At 43.2% G+C, this 19087-nt stretch overlaps 1 protein-coding gene across 2 annotated transcripts in view; it reads left to right on the forward strand.

Moving 5' to 3' along the window:
- Positions 1 to 4268: 4268 nt before the first annotated feature.
- LOC115143879 (rhomboid-related protein 1-like) overlaps positions 4269 to 19087 on the forward strand; it is a 63091-nt gene continuing 48272 nt past the window's right edge. Inside the window, exons 1-2 of one of the 2 annotated variants that reach the window (XM_029684313.2) lie at positions 4269 to 4726; positions 18153 to 18311. In XM_029684313.2, coding sequence (XP_029540173.2) covers positions 4688 to 4726; positions 18153 to 18311 — 198 coding nt within the window. In that variant the 5' untranslated portion in view covers positions 4269 to 4687. Of the gene's footprint in view, positions 4727 to 18152; positions 18312 to 19087 lie in introns of those variants that run through there. The other variant, XM_029684314.2, reaches the window with a different exon arrangement.

The following is a 19087-nucleotide window of genomic DNA, read 5'->3' on the forward strand; positions in this document are numbered from 1 at the left end:
TATGTGTACTACAGTCAATTATGATCGTATGTCTACTTATATTAACTATATCATTATTAATATACACCTACTGTATGATAGCTAGCAAATTAATTAGCTAACTGACGTTAGCCTGCCTAGCTACTTCTGAAGAAGGAAAATGTTTTGTTTCTACAATTTCCAAAAGCTAACCAAACAAAAACGTAAATACTTTTATGAGATGTGTTTTTGCGTTAGTAGCACAATTTCTAACTTTTTTTACATTAATTTTTACTTACACTTGTATGTTGACTCCATATTGATGGAGGTTTTTAGTTTTGACAGACTTTTCTTAGCCGGATGAACAATCATCGTTTCAGGCAACGTTGCAAACTTCCCTTGCTTGGCTAATTTGGACCGACGACAAATATGGCCGTGGGGATTCCCCCAAATGCATAAGGCCGAGGGCTGTCTAATTTGAGTTTGAAATGCAGCCCTCCTTGCCCATCCAAATAAATGATTGATCATTGATTTGACCTAGATAAGCTGCAACAGTAAAAGGCGCTGCATGGTCATTCTGAAGTCTACATTGCCGTGCAGCATTTATGATGATACGGCCTCTGCAGAAGCCAGGGCATTCAGTGAGTTTGTTTAATACAGAACCTCCCACCCTCACCTACAGTCAACCAATCATGTCGATGCGGAGCTACATGGAGCCCTCTGTATTGTTAAAACATTTGAGAGGGACACAACGATGTGGTACCGAGCTCAATTTGGCCTTTGCTTGCCTCTGGAGACCCGCAATTGCGTCACACCATATGATTGTATGTCTACTTATATTATACAACGCTCCGACCACATTTTTGGTTTGGATCAAGCGTAAGAGCGAATTTATGCTTGATACGAAAATGTGGTCGGAGGCTCCATATGGATCACCGTAAATGTTGCACGGCCATTGCAGAATGCAAATTGACCCTGCAGCGCCTTTAAATTGGCGGAAAGACGCACCAATCTCAGTTAAAGCATCCGAGCGAGCGAAACAGCGCCCCCTATGTCTCAGTATGTGTAGACCATGAATCTGATGCTGTGTGTAAATGAATCTGATGCAAAATAAATGGCATGTCATATTATTTCTGGCCAGATGGCATCAGATATATAGGCTACATATAGAGGGGCGCAGTTTTGATCGCTCAGATAGTTTCTCCGGTGATATACAGTACCAGTCAAAAGTTTGGACACACCTACTCATTCATTTCTTTATTTTTAAAATGTTCTACATTGTACAATAATAGTGAAGACATCACAACTATGAAATAACACATATGGAATCATGTAGTAACCAAAAAAGTGTGAAACAAATCTAAATATATTTTATATTTGAGTTTCTTCAAAGTAGCCACCCTTTGCCTTGATGACAGCTTTGCACATTCTTGGCAATCTCTCAACCAGCTTCATGAGGTAGTGACCTGGAATGCATTTAAATTAACAGAATGATGCGCTCTTTCTTGGCCTTATCAATACTGAATTAAATCTCACTTATTGACAACGTTTGGCATGTCCATGGCTCAGGCATAATGCAATTTACAGTTGCCCTAGCCCCTATATCAGTGTGAATGCTATGTTTAACAGTATACTTCCATATTAAAGCCATGCAATTGCTTTCAACTAGTGGACTGAAACATGTTCAACATATTTAGCAAAGATGGGATAGGCCTACATTTTGAAGCAACCACATATTTCGCAATGGGCCATGTTCCGATTGGCCAGTGATAAGTCAATCCTCAACACGCCTACAAATGATTTATTCATCAAAAAACAGCCTTTTTGTGACAACGCCAGCTACTGCACCCATAATTCTCGCTGTGAAAATATCTAAAATAACGTTAGTGAAAATATCTGTGAAAATATCTAAAATATTTCTGACACAACCTGGACTATAGCGCTACCACCAACGCTAAGAGGGTTTGTTAAAATAGAACCCAGAAACTAAAATGCATGTGTTATAAAAATACAATTTCAAAAAGATAATAGGTTTCTGCCAGTTGAAAAGGCAGCATCAGTTCTGCAGTCAGTACAAATCAGACACACAGACTGATTCAGTGGTTTTGGTCAAGGTCAACCTGTATAACACCCATTGAGGATAATATTCAACATTCCAAAGCAGTTCTGTGGTTGGACTCCATGGCTGGTTGCCAAGATAATTTGGGTTGGTTGTTGGACTGGAAGTCGCAATTGCACGTCCAGACTCTAGAGGGCTCTCCACTCCTCTCTCTGAGTTAATTATTCCACTTCCTCAGCTATTCCAGTGCCACCCCTATCATTGGAAACTGCTTAAAAGGAGTGAGGCTTGATTCAACTCAATAAACAAACCTCTTTGGCCTGACGCCAAAATGTTGAAACGTGACATGATATTCTTAACAGTTCAGCACGTCATTTGGGACTTGAACATTACAGAGATGTTACAGAGCAACACATATTCCATGTCTAAATCTGGGTGGTGGCAAAACCTCCCAACCATAGGCAATTCTTCATCATGTAAAGAATCATTTCAATGCATTTTGTGCTGCAAGAATGTGAGCTCAATCTCTCATCTGTTTGTGCTCTTCCTCCCTCTCTCTCACTTTCTTTCCCTTGTTTTCACTTTCTAATCTTCCTCCCCATTCTCATCTCGCTCTCTCCCTTGGTCCTTCTCTCTTTCCCTTGGTTTCACTCTCTACTGCATCCTATCTCTCTCCTAATATCTCTCTCTCCCTCCATATTCATCCCTGGACATTGCATTAAATAGAGCACTTTGGACTAAAACTATGTCACATAGTGACCCGATTCATTTGGCTGTCATTTTCATCATATGGGTGATTCCCCACACTGCCCACTTACCATTGCCGGACATCTGAAGGCGAGAGGGTCAAGCATTATCTACTGTACAGTACCAGTCAAAAGTTCGGACACACCTATTCGTTCAAGGATTTTTTTTTTATTACTATTTTCTACATTGTAGAATAATAGTGAAGACATCAACACTATGAAATAACACATATGGAATCATGTTGTAACCAAAAAAGTGTTAAACAAATCAAAATGTATTTTCTATTTGAGATTCTTCAAAGTAGCCACCATTTGCCTTCAACTTTGCAAACTCTTGGCATTCTCTCAACCAGATTCACCTGGAATGATTTTCTAACAGTCTTGAAGGAGTTCCCACATATGCTGAGCACTTATTTTCTGCTTTTCCTTCACTTTGCGGTCCAACTCATCCCAAACCATCTCAACTGGGTTGAGGGTCGGGTGATTGTGGAGACCAGGTCATCTGGACCTGGGAGATGGCACTGGATCTGAGAGGGGACAGTGGACTGTAGACGGAGAGGGGATCCTGACCTGTTGTCACACACTGATGGCCTCATACACTGTCAGGTCATAGCTGAGCTACAGCAACCTTACTACAGCTTTCAATTGGATGGAATACACCAGCTCACTTTATGAAGCAGGATTTACTGTATCCCCAGCTATCCACATTGTCCTTAAGAGAAGTGGTTATGATGTGTACATGCATATGGAATGATAATGTGTTCTCTTCTAAGGAAATAGGTCTGGTAATGGCACTGCTCCTACCAGGGCTGCCCACACAAGGGGTTATGAGTCGCCATTCATTAATCTGATGTTCTGACCTTTATGTTCAGGTCCCCATACACCAGTCTCTTCGTAATTTACATTAATTATGCATGGGATTAACATAAAGGCTTTGTACTGGTTTTACTTATAATGATCAATTGTACACCAGGGATTTTTGCCCAAATGTTATTGCAGTTGTATTCATTTATGCGATACCATGGAGGTGGAATTGGTATTTCGTCATGGTTCTGTAAGTGTGCTTTAGTGTAATATTTGTGTGGTTCCATGTGTTCGATGTGTGATGTATATTCACGTTTCTGTTACAATGTGTGATAGGCCTGCATGTACTGTACATGTGTGCATATATTCAGTCTGTTCACAAGGAGATTAGGTGTTTTCTCTCTCTCTCTCTCTCTCTCTCTTTCTCTCTCTCTCTCTCTCTCTCTCTCTCTCTCTCTGTCTCTCTCTCTGTCCATGTGTATGTGTTTTAGATGTGCCTACGTGCATCCCTATCTGAGCCTGTAGTAGGCACACAGCCGCAGTGGAGCTCATCCTCTCTTCCTCTTCAAGACGCTCTCCTTGCAATGTGGAAATGAGCTGCAGCCAGTGGCCCCTCCTGTTCCGGTTCCCATTGGCCGAGAGGAGCCACCTCCCTCCCCTGCATCATTGGTATGCAGGCAGTGCAGTGTCAGTGAGGAGAGAGGGAGCAGTCAGTGCTGCAGGGCAGAGGTTAGCGAGGAGGAGAGTGCGTGAATGAGAGCTGCTGAATCTGCTGTTTGCTTGTTTTGCTGGGCTGCCTCCTTTCCACACAGCACTGGCACCATAGAATACCCTGCCACCACTACAGAAGCTGCTGATTACCACACTAGTTAGCCACGGCGCTAACAGGAGAGCAAGGGGCCACCAGGAATCAAGTTATCCGGGTTTCTCCATCCTTTGAGCAGGGGACGTAGCCGTGTCGTGTAGTGGAGGGGGCTGACGCTACGATTTAGTCACCCGCTCCTACCTCCCCCAACCCCACTCCCCGTCCACTTCTCCCCAACCACCACCAGCAGCCCGCTTGCTCCTCCCTATCTATGCCCTTGTCCTCGGCGGCTCCTCTCAACTCCCTGGCCAGTATATGGATAGAAGCTCCCTGTTTCAGCTCATACAAGAGCAGGTAAGCGAGCAAAGCAGCGGCGGGAGGTTTCTATGGTTACCGTCTCCTGCCAGCAGCCAGCCGCACTCTTTCTATCTAGGGATGAAAGACAAGAGGCAGGTGTAGAACTGCTGCTAGGGGAAGGGGGAAGGGGCATGTGGTATTGTGTTACTTAAAAAAAAAAGGTTTACTTTATTTTATATCATAATTATTCACTTTATTTATTGAACTGCGTTGTTGTAATTAAGGGCTTGTAAGCATTTCACGGTAAGGTCTACCTACACCTGTTGTATTCGGCGCATGTGACAAATAAAATGTGATGTCGGCATCAAATACAATTTTGTCACATGCGCCGTATACAAACCTTACCGTGAAATGCTTACTTACAAGCCCTTAACCAACAATGCAGTTTTAATAAAATAGTCTTAATAAAATATTTACTAAATAAAATATTATATTTAAGTAACACAAAATAGCAATATATCGAGTCGATGTGCATCGGTACAGGTTAGTCGAGGTCATTTGTACATGTAGGTAGGGGTAGCAGCAGTATAAAAACAAAGGGGGGGGGGGGAGGGGGGCGTCAATGCAAGTAGTTCCTGTGGCCATTTGGCGGGGGGGGTAGAAGCTGTTAAGGAGCCTTTTGGTCCTAGACTTGACACTCCGGTACCGCTTGCTGTGCGGTAGCAGAGAGAACAGTTTATGACTTGGGTGACTGAAGTATTGACCATTTTTTGGGCCCTTCCTCTGACACCGCCTAGTATATAGGTCCTGGATGTCAGGAAGCTTTTTAAAAATACTTTTACCCATTTTTCTCCCCAATTTCGTGGTATCTAATTGGTAGTTACAGGCTTGTCTCATAGCTGCAACTCCCGTACGGACTTGAGAGAGGCGAAGGTCGAGTGCCTTGCGTCCTCCGAAGCACGACCCAACCAAGCAGCACTGCTTCTTGACACAATGCCCATTTAACCCGGAAGCCATCCACACCAATGTGTCAGAGGAAACACTGTACACCTGGCAACTGTGCCAGCCTGCATGCGCCCAGCCTGCCACAGGAGTCGCTAGAGAGCGATGGGACAAGGACATCCCTGCCGGCCAAACCCTTCCCTATCCCGGACGACACTGGGCCAATTGTGCGCCACCCCATGGGTCTCCCGGTCACGGCCGGCTGCGATAAAGCCTGGACTCTAACCAGTATCTCTAGTAGCACAGCTAGCAACTGCGATCCAGTGCCTTAGACCACTGTGCCACTCGGGAGGCCCTGTCGTCAGCAAACTTAAACTTCTTGCTTGGCCACACAGTTGTGGGTGAACAGGGAGTACAGGGGAGGACTAAGCACGCACCCCGGAGGGGCCCCCGTGTTCAACATCAGCGTGTCAGATGTGTTGTTGCCTACCCTTACCACCTGGGGGCGGCCCGTCTGGAAGTCCAGGATCCAGTTGCATAGGGAGGTGTTTAGTCCCAGGGTCCTTAGCTTAGTGATGAGCTTTGTGGGCACTATGGTATTGAATGCTGAGCTGTAGTTAATGAACAGCATTCTCACGCAGAGTACCAGTCAAAAGTTTGGACACACTTACTCATTCAAGGATTTTTCTTTATTTTGACTATTTTCTACATTGTAGAATAATAGTGAAGACATCAAACTATGAAATAACACATATGGAATAATACTCAAGGAATAGGAAAAAGACCAGACACCTAGACAGACCTATGGCACACAGCAACACAGGTACAAGCTAGTGCCCAGATGATTGCCCTACTGACTACAGTAAAATCATCAGGTCAGGACCAACCATCTCCAGATAAATTACCCCGTGACCACTGCTTCCAGGTTGAGAGAATGCTGAGAATGTGCAAAGCTGTCATCAAGGCAAAGGGTGGCTACTTTGAAGAATCTCAAATATAAAACATATTTTGATTTGTTGAACACTTTTTTGGTTATTACATTATTCCATATGTGTTATGTCATAGTTTGATGATAACCAAAAAAGTGTTTTTGGGTTATCTGTAATTTATTTTACTATTTATATTTGTGACTACTTTTACATAACTACATTCCTAAAGAAAATAATGTACTTTTTACTCCATACATTTCCCTGACACCCAAAAGTTACATTTTGAATGCTTAGCAGGACAAGAAAATGGTCCAATTCACACTTATCAAGAGGAACATCCTTGGTCATCCCCACTGTCTCTGATCTGGCGGACTCACTAAACACACATGTTTCGTTTGTAAAGATGTCTGACTGTTGGAGTGTGCCGCTGGCTATCCATAAATGTAAAAAAAAAAAAAAAATGGTGCTGTCTGGTTTGCTTTATATAAGGAATTGGATTATTATTATTTTTTTTTTTACATTTGATACTTAAAGATTTGAAACTATGCAGAAATCACTGCCATTTCCTGGTTACTAAAATTTGAATAGTTCGCCTCATTTCAGTTTATGTGACAAAACAAGCAGTCATTGTGTAGAAAATCATTGTACCATCTAAACCGCTGTGAAGTATATTTTCCATAAGCAAAAATATTGTATATTCAGCTGTTAGAAGCTAGTGTTAATGACGCAAAAACAACATTTCCCGACGGGAAGCGTTAGAAATAGGAGACATAAAACAGATCTATCGTTTCTTAGACTTGCCTTCAACGGGAATTATAGATCTATAACTCACATTTCTATATGAATTTGGTCAGGTCACTGAAAAAGTTATATATTGTAGCGTCAAGTATAATTGAGCAATTATATTTAATTTTGATGTAGAATTACTGCCCCCTTTGGAGGAATTGCGTGCCCATAGTAAACTGAAAAAAAATCTGTCCAAAATTGCTAATATATGCATATAATAATTATTATTGGATAGAAAACACTCTAAAGCTTCTAAAACCGTTTGAATTATGTCTGTAAGTATAGCAGAACTCACAGGGCAGGCAATCTCCCAAACTATTTTTGGGAGCCTCAAACTTGGGGCAACTTTGACATCATCGCCCCCCCCCCTTCGCAACCAGCTATGGATCTGGAGACACTTTCTATGTCTTCCACTAGATGTCCTCATCCAGTACAGCGTTTAATTGTGCAAATCCCGCGTGTTTTGAGCCTTTAGTAGGCAAAAGACTGAGTGTCGCGAGAAAATTCGAGGTTACGAGAGCGCGCTTTTTGGAAACACGTTCCTTTGTTCCAGATCGCCTGCGAAGAAGCACGTTCGTCCGAGAGATTATATAATAGTTTTGTACGTTTAGAACATCCTAAAGCTTGATTCTGCACTTAGTTTGACCAGTTTAGTCGACATATAATATGTAATTTTGAAGTTTTGATGCGCAACTGTTCGTGACCAGAAGTAAATTTTGGTAGTATTTCAGCTGGAACTTGCAGCATATGCTAATATAAAGACACACGAATTGAAACCAAACGATGTTTTGGGTAAGTATGACTTCTTCCACTACATTATGATCGAAGACCATCAAAGGTAAGGGAATATTTATGTTGTAATTTTGTGTTTCTGTTGACTCCAACATAGCGGAGAAATATTGCTTATGTCTGAGCGCCGTCTCAGATTATTGAAAAATGAACGATTTCTGTAACGTTAAAAATAAATGTGACAAAGCGATTGCATTAAGAAGCAGTGTATCTTTCTAACTATATGTAGAACATGTATATTTAGTCAAAGTTTATGATGTGTATTGCTGTTATCTGGCGTTATCTGGCGGAGTTATATATAATTTCTCCGGACATTTTTTAGCATTTTCTGAACATGGCGTCAATGTAAACGGTGATTTATGGATATAAATGGCATATTATTGAAAAAAACATAAATGTACTGTGTAACATGTCCTATTACTGTCATCTGATGAAGATTTTCAAAAGGTTAGTGAATTATTTTTCTTTTAATCCTGCGTTTGTGATTGCATCTTTTGTTCGACAAAATGGCTATATATTGGCTGTGTCTTTGGTGGTGGTTTGACATAAATATGTGCTATGTTTTCGCCGTAAAACATTTTAGAAATCTGACTCGCTAGGTAGATGAACAAGGTGTTTATCTTTCATTTGAGCTATTGGACTTGTTAATGTGTGGAGGTTAAATATTTCTAAGAATATTTTTGCATTCTGTGCGCCATCTTTTGAGTTGAGCGTGGGGGGTGCCCTTGGGGAACATGGTAGCGTGAACAAGTTAAGGATATTTAAAACCAAATACTTTTACTTTTAGACCTTACGCAAGTAGTATTTGACTTTTACTTGAGTCATTTTCTATGAAGGTATCTTCACTTTGACTGAAGTATGACAAGTGGGTACTTTTCTCCACCATTGTCCAGCACTGAGACAGCTACAGCCTCAAGCACTCTTTTCAGCTCTCTCAGGAAGCATTTATTCAACTTTTAACATTTTAGTATTTAAAGCATTTTGCTATCAAAATCAAAGACTACTTTAATGGTTATTTTTTAATCAATGTCTAATGTGCATCGTGTCAGTCCCCCCCCGCCCTCATCCCTCCACCAGCTGGGGATTTGACTGATTGACAGATTGGGCACCGAGAGGGAGGCATCGAATATCTGCTGCAGGGTCTAAGGGTCACGAGTGGCCCATCAGTAACACATTTATCAACAGACTTAGAGGTGTGTGTGTTTGTGGGTACCTGAAGTTCTCACAAGGATAGTAAAACAAGGAGAATTTGGAAGTTGGTACATTTTGCCAATAACCACAAGGAAAATGTATTTTTTAGGCTTAGGGGTTAGGTTTAGGGTTTGGGATACAATGAGGGTTAGAATTAAGGTTAGGCCGGGCCTCCCGAGTGGCACAGCGGTCTAAGGCACTGGATCGTAGTGCTAGATGCGTTACTACACACCCGGGTTCATTCCCGGGCTGCACCACAACGGGCTGTGTCCCATAGAACAGTTTACAATTGGCCCAGCGTCGTCCGGGTTAGGGGAAAGTTTGGTCAGGGGGGCTTTACTTGGCTCATCGCTCTCTTGCAACTCCTTGTGGTGGGCCGGGCGCCTGCAGGCTGACCCCGTCGTCAGTTGAACGGAATTAAGGTTAGGTATAGTTTTAAAGTTAGGGGTTAGGTTTAGGGAAAATATGATTTTGGATGGGAATCAATTATTTGGTCGCCACAAGGATAGCAATACAAGCTGTGGTGTGTGTGCGTGTTTTACCCCACCTTTTTTCAATATTTGTGTGTGTTTATGTATGAGCAGAAGGTGAAAAGCCACCAAGGAATATTGTGTGAATATCAATGTGGTAAAAGGATGTGCTGTGGTCATGGTGGTGGTTTTCAAAGTTTTCGAGCAGCAGCATGCATATTGAATCATTTATGAGTAATTCATTGAAGGTGCACAGGTAGAGGGAATTCTTTAGCTTTAAAGTGTCTGGTTTCAATGGAGAAAAACTCTCCTTATGTTAGCCCAGGAAAGCAACGGAGGGTGTGCATGTCAACATCTATTTATCCATAATGTGTGGCAGACCTCAACTTGAAAGTAGAGTAGACCAATATTTTCTCCCCTAAGAGATACTTCTTGTTCTTGTCTCCTCAAAATGTCTCTGTAGGCTGTATTTTCATAGGCTCAGATGTGTAGACATTCATGTAGGCCTAGATCAGCAGGCCTTCATGTTGGTCTAGTCTCCTTTCACTCATATAGGGTTATGAGTGGAGTTGTGCTACATGTAGCTAGTTGCATGTACCTCTCACATTGGGCTGCTACATCAGACTGCAGCACGAGAGAGAGAGTAGCTACAGGAGTGAGTTTTATTAGTCTTTGTCTGCAGGAGGTAGCAGTGCTGAGCTCAGGCTATTTCTGTCCCATGCAGGCACATACACTCACTGACTCACACTCAGACTCATACTTGACAAACACAGACGCACTCACACTTCTGTTTGTCTAATGGTTATTCATATAGCCATGTCACTTAATAAGGAAATTGGCAGCCTGAGTTCGAGCTCCACCATCACTGAGCCTTGCAATCATTAGTTGATTAATATATCCTTTGCAATTCCACTCTTTATCAGAGCTACAGTGTTATACAGTGTTATACAGTTTTGGCGTGTATATATGCCAACCATAGCAAGGATGAGGTTCTTATTTTCTCTTTCATCGAGGTCTGATGCCATCAGCGTGGTGCTTTTCATGCATAGCATTTGAGGAATGTCTCCTGCTGCTGTTTGTGTGACTGAATGTCAAAGTGAGAAAATGTGGTCATGGATTCGACATGAATCAAGGAGTTCTGCTCTGTCTGTGTGGAGCGAGAGTAGAGACTAGAGAGAGAGAGAGCTGTTGTCATGGCCTGACTGCCACCATCTTGCAGTCAGTGCCACAGTAGCCTAGAATGATGCTGATGTATAATAATTAGAGGGCCCGGTTGTCAAAGAACAGCAGTGGGTCCTGGGGGCACTGGAGCTGATTCACTGCTTAGCTCAGACGCTATCGCTGTGTTAATACACTGCCGCGCAAATATTACTGCAACACTGATACAACTCTCATACTACAGCAATACTCAGATGCTACAGGTATATTACTACCCTGCTATACTTGTACTCTGGTATGGAAATTAAGGATTTTGGGCACTGGCATAGCAGGCTAGTAGACCACAATTTTGACTAGCCCAGTCTGAAAAGTACCAGCCTTGGGCTATCTTATTTTCCAACCCTGCTTATACAACACTACCACACCACTCTGATACTACTACAGTACTTAAAATATTACTACACTTCTTCTACATTGCTACATTACTACACTCATGCTACTACAGTACTACACTCTTACTAGGTAGGCACACACAGACCCATCCATTTTAGTCTGGATGTGAGGATGTAGATCTTGCAATGTGGACAAACAAAGCTTCCTTGTTTTTATTTAAGGCCAAGGTCTGTTCCCAGGTCAGGGTTTCCTCCCCCTCCCACTGTAGTGCTGGACTCGGTTAAGTGACACCTGCTCTGGGGTTAGCCTCAGTGGCTGGTTGTCTGCTGACGGTAATAGAGGTCTTGAGGGTTAACAACGTGATCTTTCCCCTGCTGTCAGCATAGCCGCCTCCTCCTCCTCCACACTGTTTCATCCCCTTATCTTCATCCATCCCCTTCTACTTGCTCCCACCATATTTTCTTCACCCTATCTTGTTTTTCTCTGTTTTTGTTAACCCTTTCACCCTCTTCATCCGCAGGTCCTGCTGGAACCCCCCTCCCCCTTAGCCCTCACCTCTTTCATCATCCCTTTTTCACCAGCCCATCCTTCTATCCATTCCTCTAATTATCTCTCCATCCATCTATATCCTTCTTTCCCTACTCCAGGGCTCTCTACCCCCTCCTCTCTCAATTCCCCCTCATAAAGGGAAATGCGAAAGCTGTGACACACAGGAAACCCGTAACCATGGCGACGATGTGGCTTGTCAACCCATCATCCTCCCGGTGTTGTATTATTTCAATAACAGCTCTCTCTCTCTCTCTCTCTCTCTCTCTCTCTCTCTCTCTCTCTCTCTCTCTCTCTCTCTCTCTCTCTCTCTCTCAAACAGTCATGGACCCCACTACCCTTACTACGAAAAAGGTGACGCTTATAACCTAACGTTCATTTGTCTCTGTTTTCCTCACTGAATGTATTGATTGTTAATCGTCATAACTACCAACAAGGACCAATCTTTCACCACCTCTTCACCTTCATTCTCAGCTCCCGGTACTTGTGTAACACCCTTCCAGTAGAAGGTTAGGCAAATACTGTCTCTATTTACAGTATAGGCTACAGTTCAATTTGCAGTGTAAAACCCCACATGGTAACCGTGGCGATGTGACAATGACATATGGGGCCAGACAGTGATCAGACTTCGTGGCTCCTCTGTGTGCCAGGGTGATGCAGAGCACCGGAGTGTGTCACAGCCTTCTGATAGATTTGGACTGTTGGAGTGTGTTAGAGACGTCTGACTAACTGAATGCTACACAGTGGTTGAGCAGTCTCTGACGTTCTCTCTTTTCCTCTATTTCTCTCCCTCAATTCAATTGTCTTTCTCTCTCTCCTGCTCTCTATATACAGTGGCAAGAATAAGTATGTGAACCCTTTGGAATGACCTGGATTTCTGCATAAATTAGTCATCAAATTTCATCTAATCTTCACAACAATAGACAAACATAGTGTGCTTAAACTAATAACACACACAAATTATTGTATTTTTCTTGTCTATATTGAATACATAATTAAAACATTCACAGTGTAGGTTGGAAAAAGTATGTGAACCCCTATGCTAATGACTTCTCCAAAAGCTAATTGGAGTCAGAAGTCAACCTGGAGTCGAATCAATGATACGAGATTGTAGATTTTGGTTAGAGCTGCCCTGCCCCATAAAAAACAAAAATTTGAGTTTGCTATTCACAAGAAGCATTGCCTGATGTGAACCATGCCTCAAACAAAAGAGATCTCTGAAGACCTAAGATTAAGAATTGTTGACTTGCATAAAGCTGGAAAGGGCTACAAAAGTATCACTAAAAGCATTGATGTTCATTAGTCCACGGTAAGACATGGTCTATAAATGGAAAAAGTTCAGCACTGTTGCTACTCTCCCTAGGAGTGGCCGTCCTGCAAATATGACTGCAAGAGCACTGCTCAGAATGTTCAATGAGGTTAAGGGGAATCCTAGAGTGTCAGCTAAAGACTTACAGAAATCTCTGGAACATGCTAACATCTCCGTTGACGAGTCTACGATATGTAAAACACTAAACAAGAATGGTGTTCATGGGAGGACACCGCGGGAGAAGCCACTGCTGTCCAAAAAAAACATTGCTGCACGTCTGAAGTGCACCTTGATGTTCCACAGCGCTACTGGCAAAATATTCTGTTGACAGATGAAACTACAGTTGAGTTTTTTGGAAGGAACACACAATACTATGTGTGGAGAAAAAAAGGCTCAGCACACCAACAAGCACACCAAGTATGGTGGAGGGAGCATCATAGTTTGGGGCGGCTTTGCTTCCTCAGGCCCTGGACAGCTTGCTATCATCGACGGAAAAAGGAATTCCCAAGTTTATCAAGCCATTTTGCAGAAGAGTGTTAGACTATCTGTCTGCCAATTGAAGCTCAACAGAAGTTGGGTGACGCAACAGGACAACAACCCAAATCACAGAAGTAAATCAACAACAGAATGGCTTCAACAGAAAAAAAATATGCCTTTTGGAGTGGCCCAGTCAGTCCTGAACTCAACCCGATTGAGATGCTGTGGCATGACCTCGAGAGCAGTTCACACCAAACATTCCAAGAATATTGCTGAACTGAAACAGTTTTGTAAAGAGGAATGGTCCAAAATTCCTCCTGACCGTGCAAGTCTGATCCACAACTACAGGAAATGTTTGGTTGAGGTTTTTGCTGCCAAAGGAGGGTCAACCAGATATTACATCCGAGGGTTCACATACTTTTGGCACCCTTCACTGAGAATGTTTACATGGTGTGTTCAATAAAGACATGAAAACGTTTTAATTGTTTGTGTGTTATTAGTTTAAGCAGACTGTGTTTGTCTATTGTTGTGACCTAGATGAAGATCAGATCAAATTTTATGACCATTTTATGCAGAAATCCACATATTTCCAAAGGGTTCACACTTTTTCTTGCAAATGTACCCATCTCCCTCCCTCCCTCCCTCCATCCTTCCCTCCCTCCCTCCCTCCCCATCCTAACATCCCAGTGCCCTACACTCAGCCTATGCAAAATGTTGGCCTTATCTGCAACCCTTCTTTCTCTCCCCAGGGGCAGAATAGGCTGTGTTTAAACAAACCTCTGTGAAACACACAGTAAGGGGTTTAAGTAAAAATAGATCTGGGACATTTTTTTCTGTCTTGGTTCATTCTCATACATGCATTTGCTTTAGCCGCATTTCAGGAAGCCACTTCCCAAGCTCAAGACTGTCAGGCCCAGCCAGCGAGGGGCCCCGGCATTCAGCCAAAATTACTCTGTGTGTGATATGTGTGTGCGATGACTGAGCAGGGAGATGGCTCAGATTACTGATGTGTGTGTGTGTCCATGTGTGTATTTGTGTTCGCGTCGATCTGTGTGTGTACTTTTGTATGGGCGCCTGCCTGTTGGGATGAAAAAATGGCTTCACAACAAAGTCTGTGATTGTGAAAACACAAGAATTTACACTATTTGCTCTTAGCTCCCTACTATTTCACAAGGCTGATAACATTTGGTTGCTTGCATCAACAGAGCAAACATGCAGGGCCGGTTCCAGGCATCAGCAACATAAGCGGTCAATTAGGGCCCCGGCCGCTAGGAGGCTCCCGTCCTGAGAGTAAGAATAGTAGAATACACAAGGTGCAATTTCAAAATTTGTTTGTGCATCAGCAGTTTTTCTCTTATGTCAGTCACTGACAGTCACTCAATTAGCCATGTCCGCTAACCATTTTTAGATTGGTAGTTAGTCTAGCAAGCTATCTAAACTTGTAGTGATCATGGCCGAATACTGACGCAGGGCACGTGCCCAGGGTCGCTGACCTCCAGGAAGCCCCATTTGATTTTGTTAGTCATTCTCACTCGGATATCATATTAACATGGTATAAGTCATAACAAAATGTGTAGAATTGCAGGAAAATAGCTTTTAAAACTGCCAACATTTCTCTCCGCCCAGAGCAAAATGTGTAGAATTGCAGAACATTTTCATGCAACATTTGCATGAAAATTAACTTTCAATCAAAAATATGTCTCCCCATCGTCAAGAGTGGGGGCCACTAGAATGTTTTGCCGTGAGGTGGATGGCCTCCCAGCCAAATCTCGCTTAGGGCCTCCAAAAGGCTAAAGCCGGCCCTGCAAAAATGCTACCATCTGACTCGAAGCATGATCAAAGCTAACACACTAGTATTTGACTGCTAATACCCCACCCCTGACTAATAAATAAGTAACAAGAGACCTTGGGAGGGTGAGCAGTAGAAATGGAATTAAAGAGCTTCTTGTATTCAATTAAACAGCCGTAAACGTTCCTGAAATCAGTCCCGGGGAGGAGGAAAAGAACTCCACAAAGAGAGAGGGATCGACACACACACAAACACACTGTATCAGACACTCCCAGGGATTTTCTGATGAATCTTCCTTGTCCCTGAGTGGAGCTGGCGAGCTGTAAACCTTGAGACAGCTACAGTAGAGACTGGAACTAGCAGGCTCAGTGTTTTATAGAACCGCTCTACCCTCCTGAGGCAGCCAAGGAATGGCCTCTGCCTACTGAGTCATGGAGCCATCTATATTCAGAACGAGAGGATCTCCTCCTCCTATATTTACACAGACCAACATGATACACACTGTGGGTGACTCCAGAGTGATGCAACAGCTGAAAGACCACTTTTCGGTCCTAGAGCAACAAGGAGCTGTTGGTTTCATCTCTTTTATCATTATTTGAAACACAGTAAAATCACAGAAATGTAGTAAAAACACAGACACAGCTCGACAGCCTAAAGAGAAACTAGAACAGGATATTAATGCGCCATCGAAACAAATTAAATCTAATATAAAATAAATAAATAAATAAAGAGGCAGTCGACGATGGATAGATACAGTACAAACACAAAAACACACTAGAATGCGGGCTCACAGACACAGTACACCACACACACATACATACCCTGTACTTTATGGGCCATTTTTAACCAGGCACTATTTCAGACTGCTCAACTCTGGCATTTTTATGACACTCCCTGCTTAAATCAATTATGGGGAGGCCGAAGCATGCAAGCATCCATCAGCGGTAATAACCCATGGGGGCCTCACAGTGAGAGTGGTGATTCATGAAAACCACAATGATTTGTCCACAAATGCAAATGCGGTAGAACCCAACTCACTAACTCCAAAATGAAAGAAAAAGATAATACAATGTCTGTATAATGACATATGGTGTCAGCAGTGGGATTTCAGTCATACAGTGTGTTCAGATCACGGTGTACCATTAGAATGACCTGTTGGCCCATCAGTCCTGCCAATGCCTGTTGTTACCAGTCTGTTATTTTCTTTAGGCCTGCCCATTTAATTAGTAGAAAAAATACAGCTGGCTTGTATTCTGTTTTTAAGGCTGGTCTGATTCTTCCAATGATGTTCCCACTTACAATATGGTTTAATTAATGCTGCTCTTATTGACATTTTCATCTCTCTTGGCTCTAGTGCTCGCCATTGTCCTGGCATGTCTGTTGTGTCTCTGCTGTCGACTGCTGTCTATGGAATAGTTCAGCCCTACTCAATAGGTGACCTCCTGGACGAAATGTAATATATTTTTAAGATCCTGTCTTGCTTTTAAATTACTGTTGAGAATTGTAATAGTTGTGTGTGTAAAAATAGATGGAGCAGGTTGCTGAGGGGCTGATCATTACTGGGGAGGTCGCATGGGTGTCAAGTTGGGGGTTTGTTACTACGCCGATAAATGGCTATATATCCATCCGGACATGGTACTGGTACCCTGTGCATATAGCCAAGTTATTGTTATTGTGTAGTTATTCCGCATTATCTTTCTATTGTTTAAACATTTTCTCTCACTGTTGGGAGAGACTGTTTACAAAGCATATGACAAATAATATTTGACCTGATTCGACCTTGGCCACCTAGGCACTTGTCATCTCCCGACTGGATTACTGCAACTCGCTGTTGGCTGGGCTCCCTGCCTGTGCCATTAAACCCCTACAACTCATCCAGAACGCCGCAGCCCGTCTGGTGTTCAAACTTCCCAAGTTCTCTCACGTCACCCCACTCCTCCGCTCTCTCCACTGCTTCCAGTTGAAGCTCGCATCCGCTACAAGACCATGGTGCTTGCCTACGGAGCTGTGAGGGGAACGGCACCTCAGTACCTCCAGGCTCTGATCAGGCCCTACACCCAAACAAGGGCACTGCGTTCATCCACCTCTGGCCTGCTCGCCTCCCTACCACTGAGGAAGTACAGTTCCCGCTCAGCCCAGTCAAAACTGTTCGCTGCTCTGGCCCCCCAATGGTGGAACAAACTCCCTCACGACGCCAGGACAGCGGAGTCAATCACCACCTTCCGGAGACACCTGAAACCCCACCTCTTTAAGGAATACCTAGGATAGGATAAAGTAATCCTTCTCCTCCCCCCCCCCCTTAAAAGATTTAGATGCACTATTGTAAAGTGGCTGTTCCACTGGATGTCATAAGGTGAATGCACCAATTTGTAAGTCGCTCTGGATAAGAGCGTCTGCTAAATGACTTAAATGTAAATGTAGGAAATGTGTGTGACCAGGTGATTACTGATGCACTCAGGAAGATTCATTCATTACGATTATGTATAACGGGAGGTAAAGAAAGAGGATCACTCTAATACTCAGGGATGAGGTAAATTCCCTTTTAAATTCGCAAGAATTTTAAAAAATCTTCCATGAAAATAAATGCAGTGAATTTGAATGGAATTGAGCCCATTCTTACTAATAGGCACTACTACTATCATCATCAACAGCAGCACTGTTCTGGTCAGCCTGTACTGAGTGTTTGTTGTGTTGTGTTTGCCAGCTGGACCCAGACAACACCGGTTTCATCGCAGTGGAGAACTTCACCAGTCTGGTGGAGCACCATGAGCTGCAGCTGGACCCCTCCAAACTGGACATGCTGTTCGCCCTGGTGCAGAGCAATGAGGAGGGACAGGTGTGCTACCAGGAGCTCATTGAGCTGGTAAGTGGCTGAAAGGGTACTCACACAGAAGCACGCGCACACACACAGAGGCACATTCATGCAGAAGAAGGCATAGTACACACACACACTCTGCAGAATTATTTGAGAAAGGTTAGAATTGCACACTCAAAATATTGAATGATAATACACACAAACACACAAGTGCGCCTCACACACACACACACACACGCACACAGACGTTCAAACTCATAATTCATAGCATGAGAATATCATGCACTTGTAGTGTCATGTTACCGGAAGGTTGCAAGTTCAAACCCCCGAGCTGACAAGGTACAAATCTGTCGTTCTGCCCCTGAGCAGGCAGTTAACCCACTGTTCCCAGGCCGTCATTGTAAATAAGAATTGGTTCTTAACTGACTTGCCTGGTTAAATAAAGGTTCAAACAAATAATTGTAAAAAAAAATGTACTGTATTATCTGGTGGTGGAGCAGAGGAGAAAACCTTGCCTCGATGTCTTCTGCTGAGTAGTGTTCTGAGTCTTGTGATGCTGCTAGGTCCGAGACATCATTCTCATTCATTCCTCTCTACTGTAACCTGTCTGTGTTTAGACCTGGTGTTCCAGTTATGAATGAATGCAAAGCCTTTTGAAGGGGCTGAGGTGATTCTCAGCCCTGTGTGGCCACAGACCAGAGCATGTCTCCGCTCCTCCTCACAGCATGTGGTGTAAGCAGCGGGGTTCATTCGACGCAATGCAATTCCTTTTTCACTTTGCTAAGCCGATTCCTTCTTTCCCTCTGTGTTGCTCATGGTTTGTA

This window comes from Oncorhynchus nerka, linkage group LG16 (genome assembly GCF_034236695.1).
Source record: "Oncorhynchus nerka isolate Pitt River linkage group LG16, Oner_Uvic_2.0, whole genome shotgun sequence".
Classification (NCBI taxonomy): Eukaryota; Metazoa; Chordata; class Actinopteri; order Salmoniformes; family Salmonidae; genus Oncorhynchus; species Oncorhynchus nerka.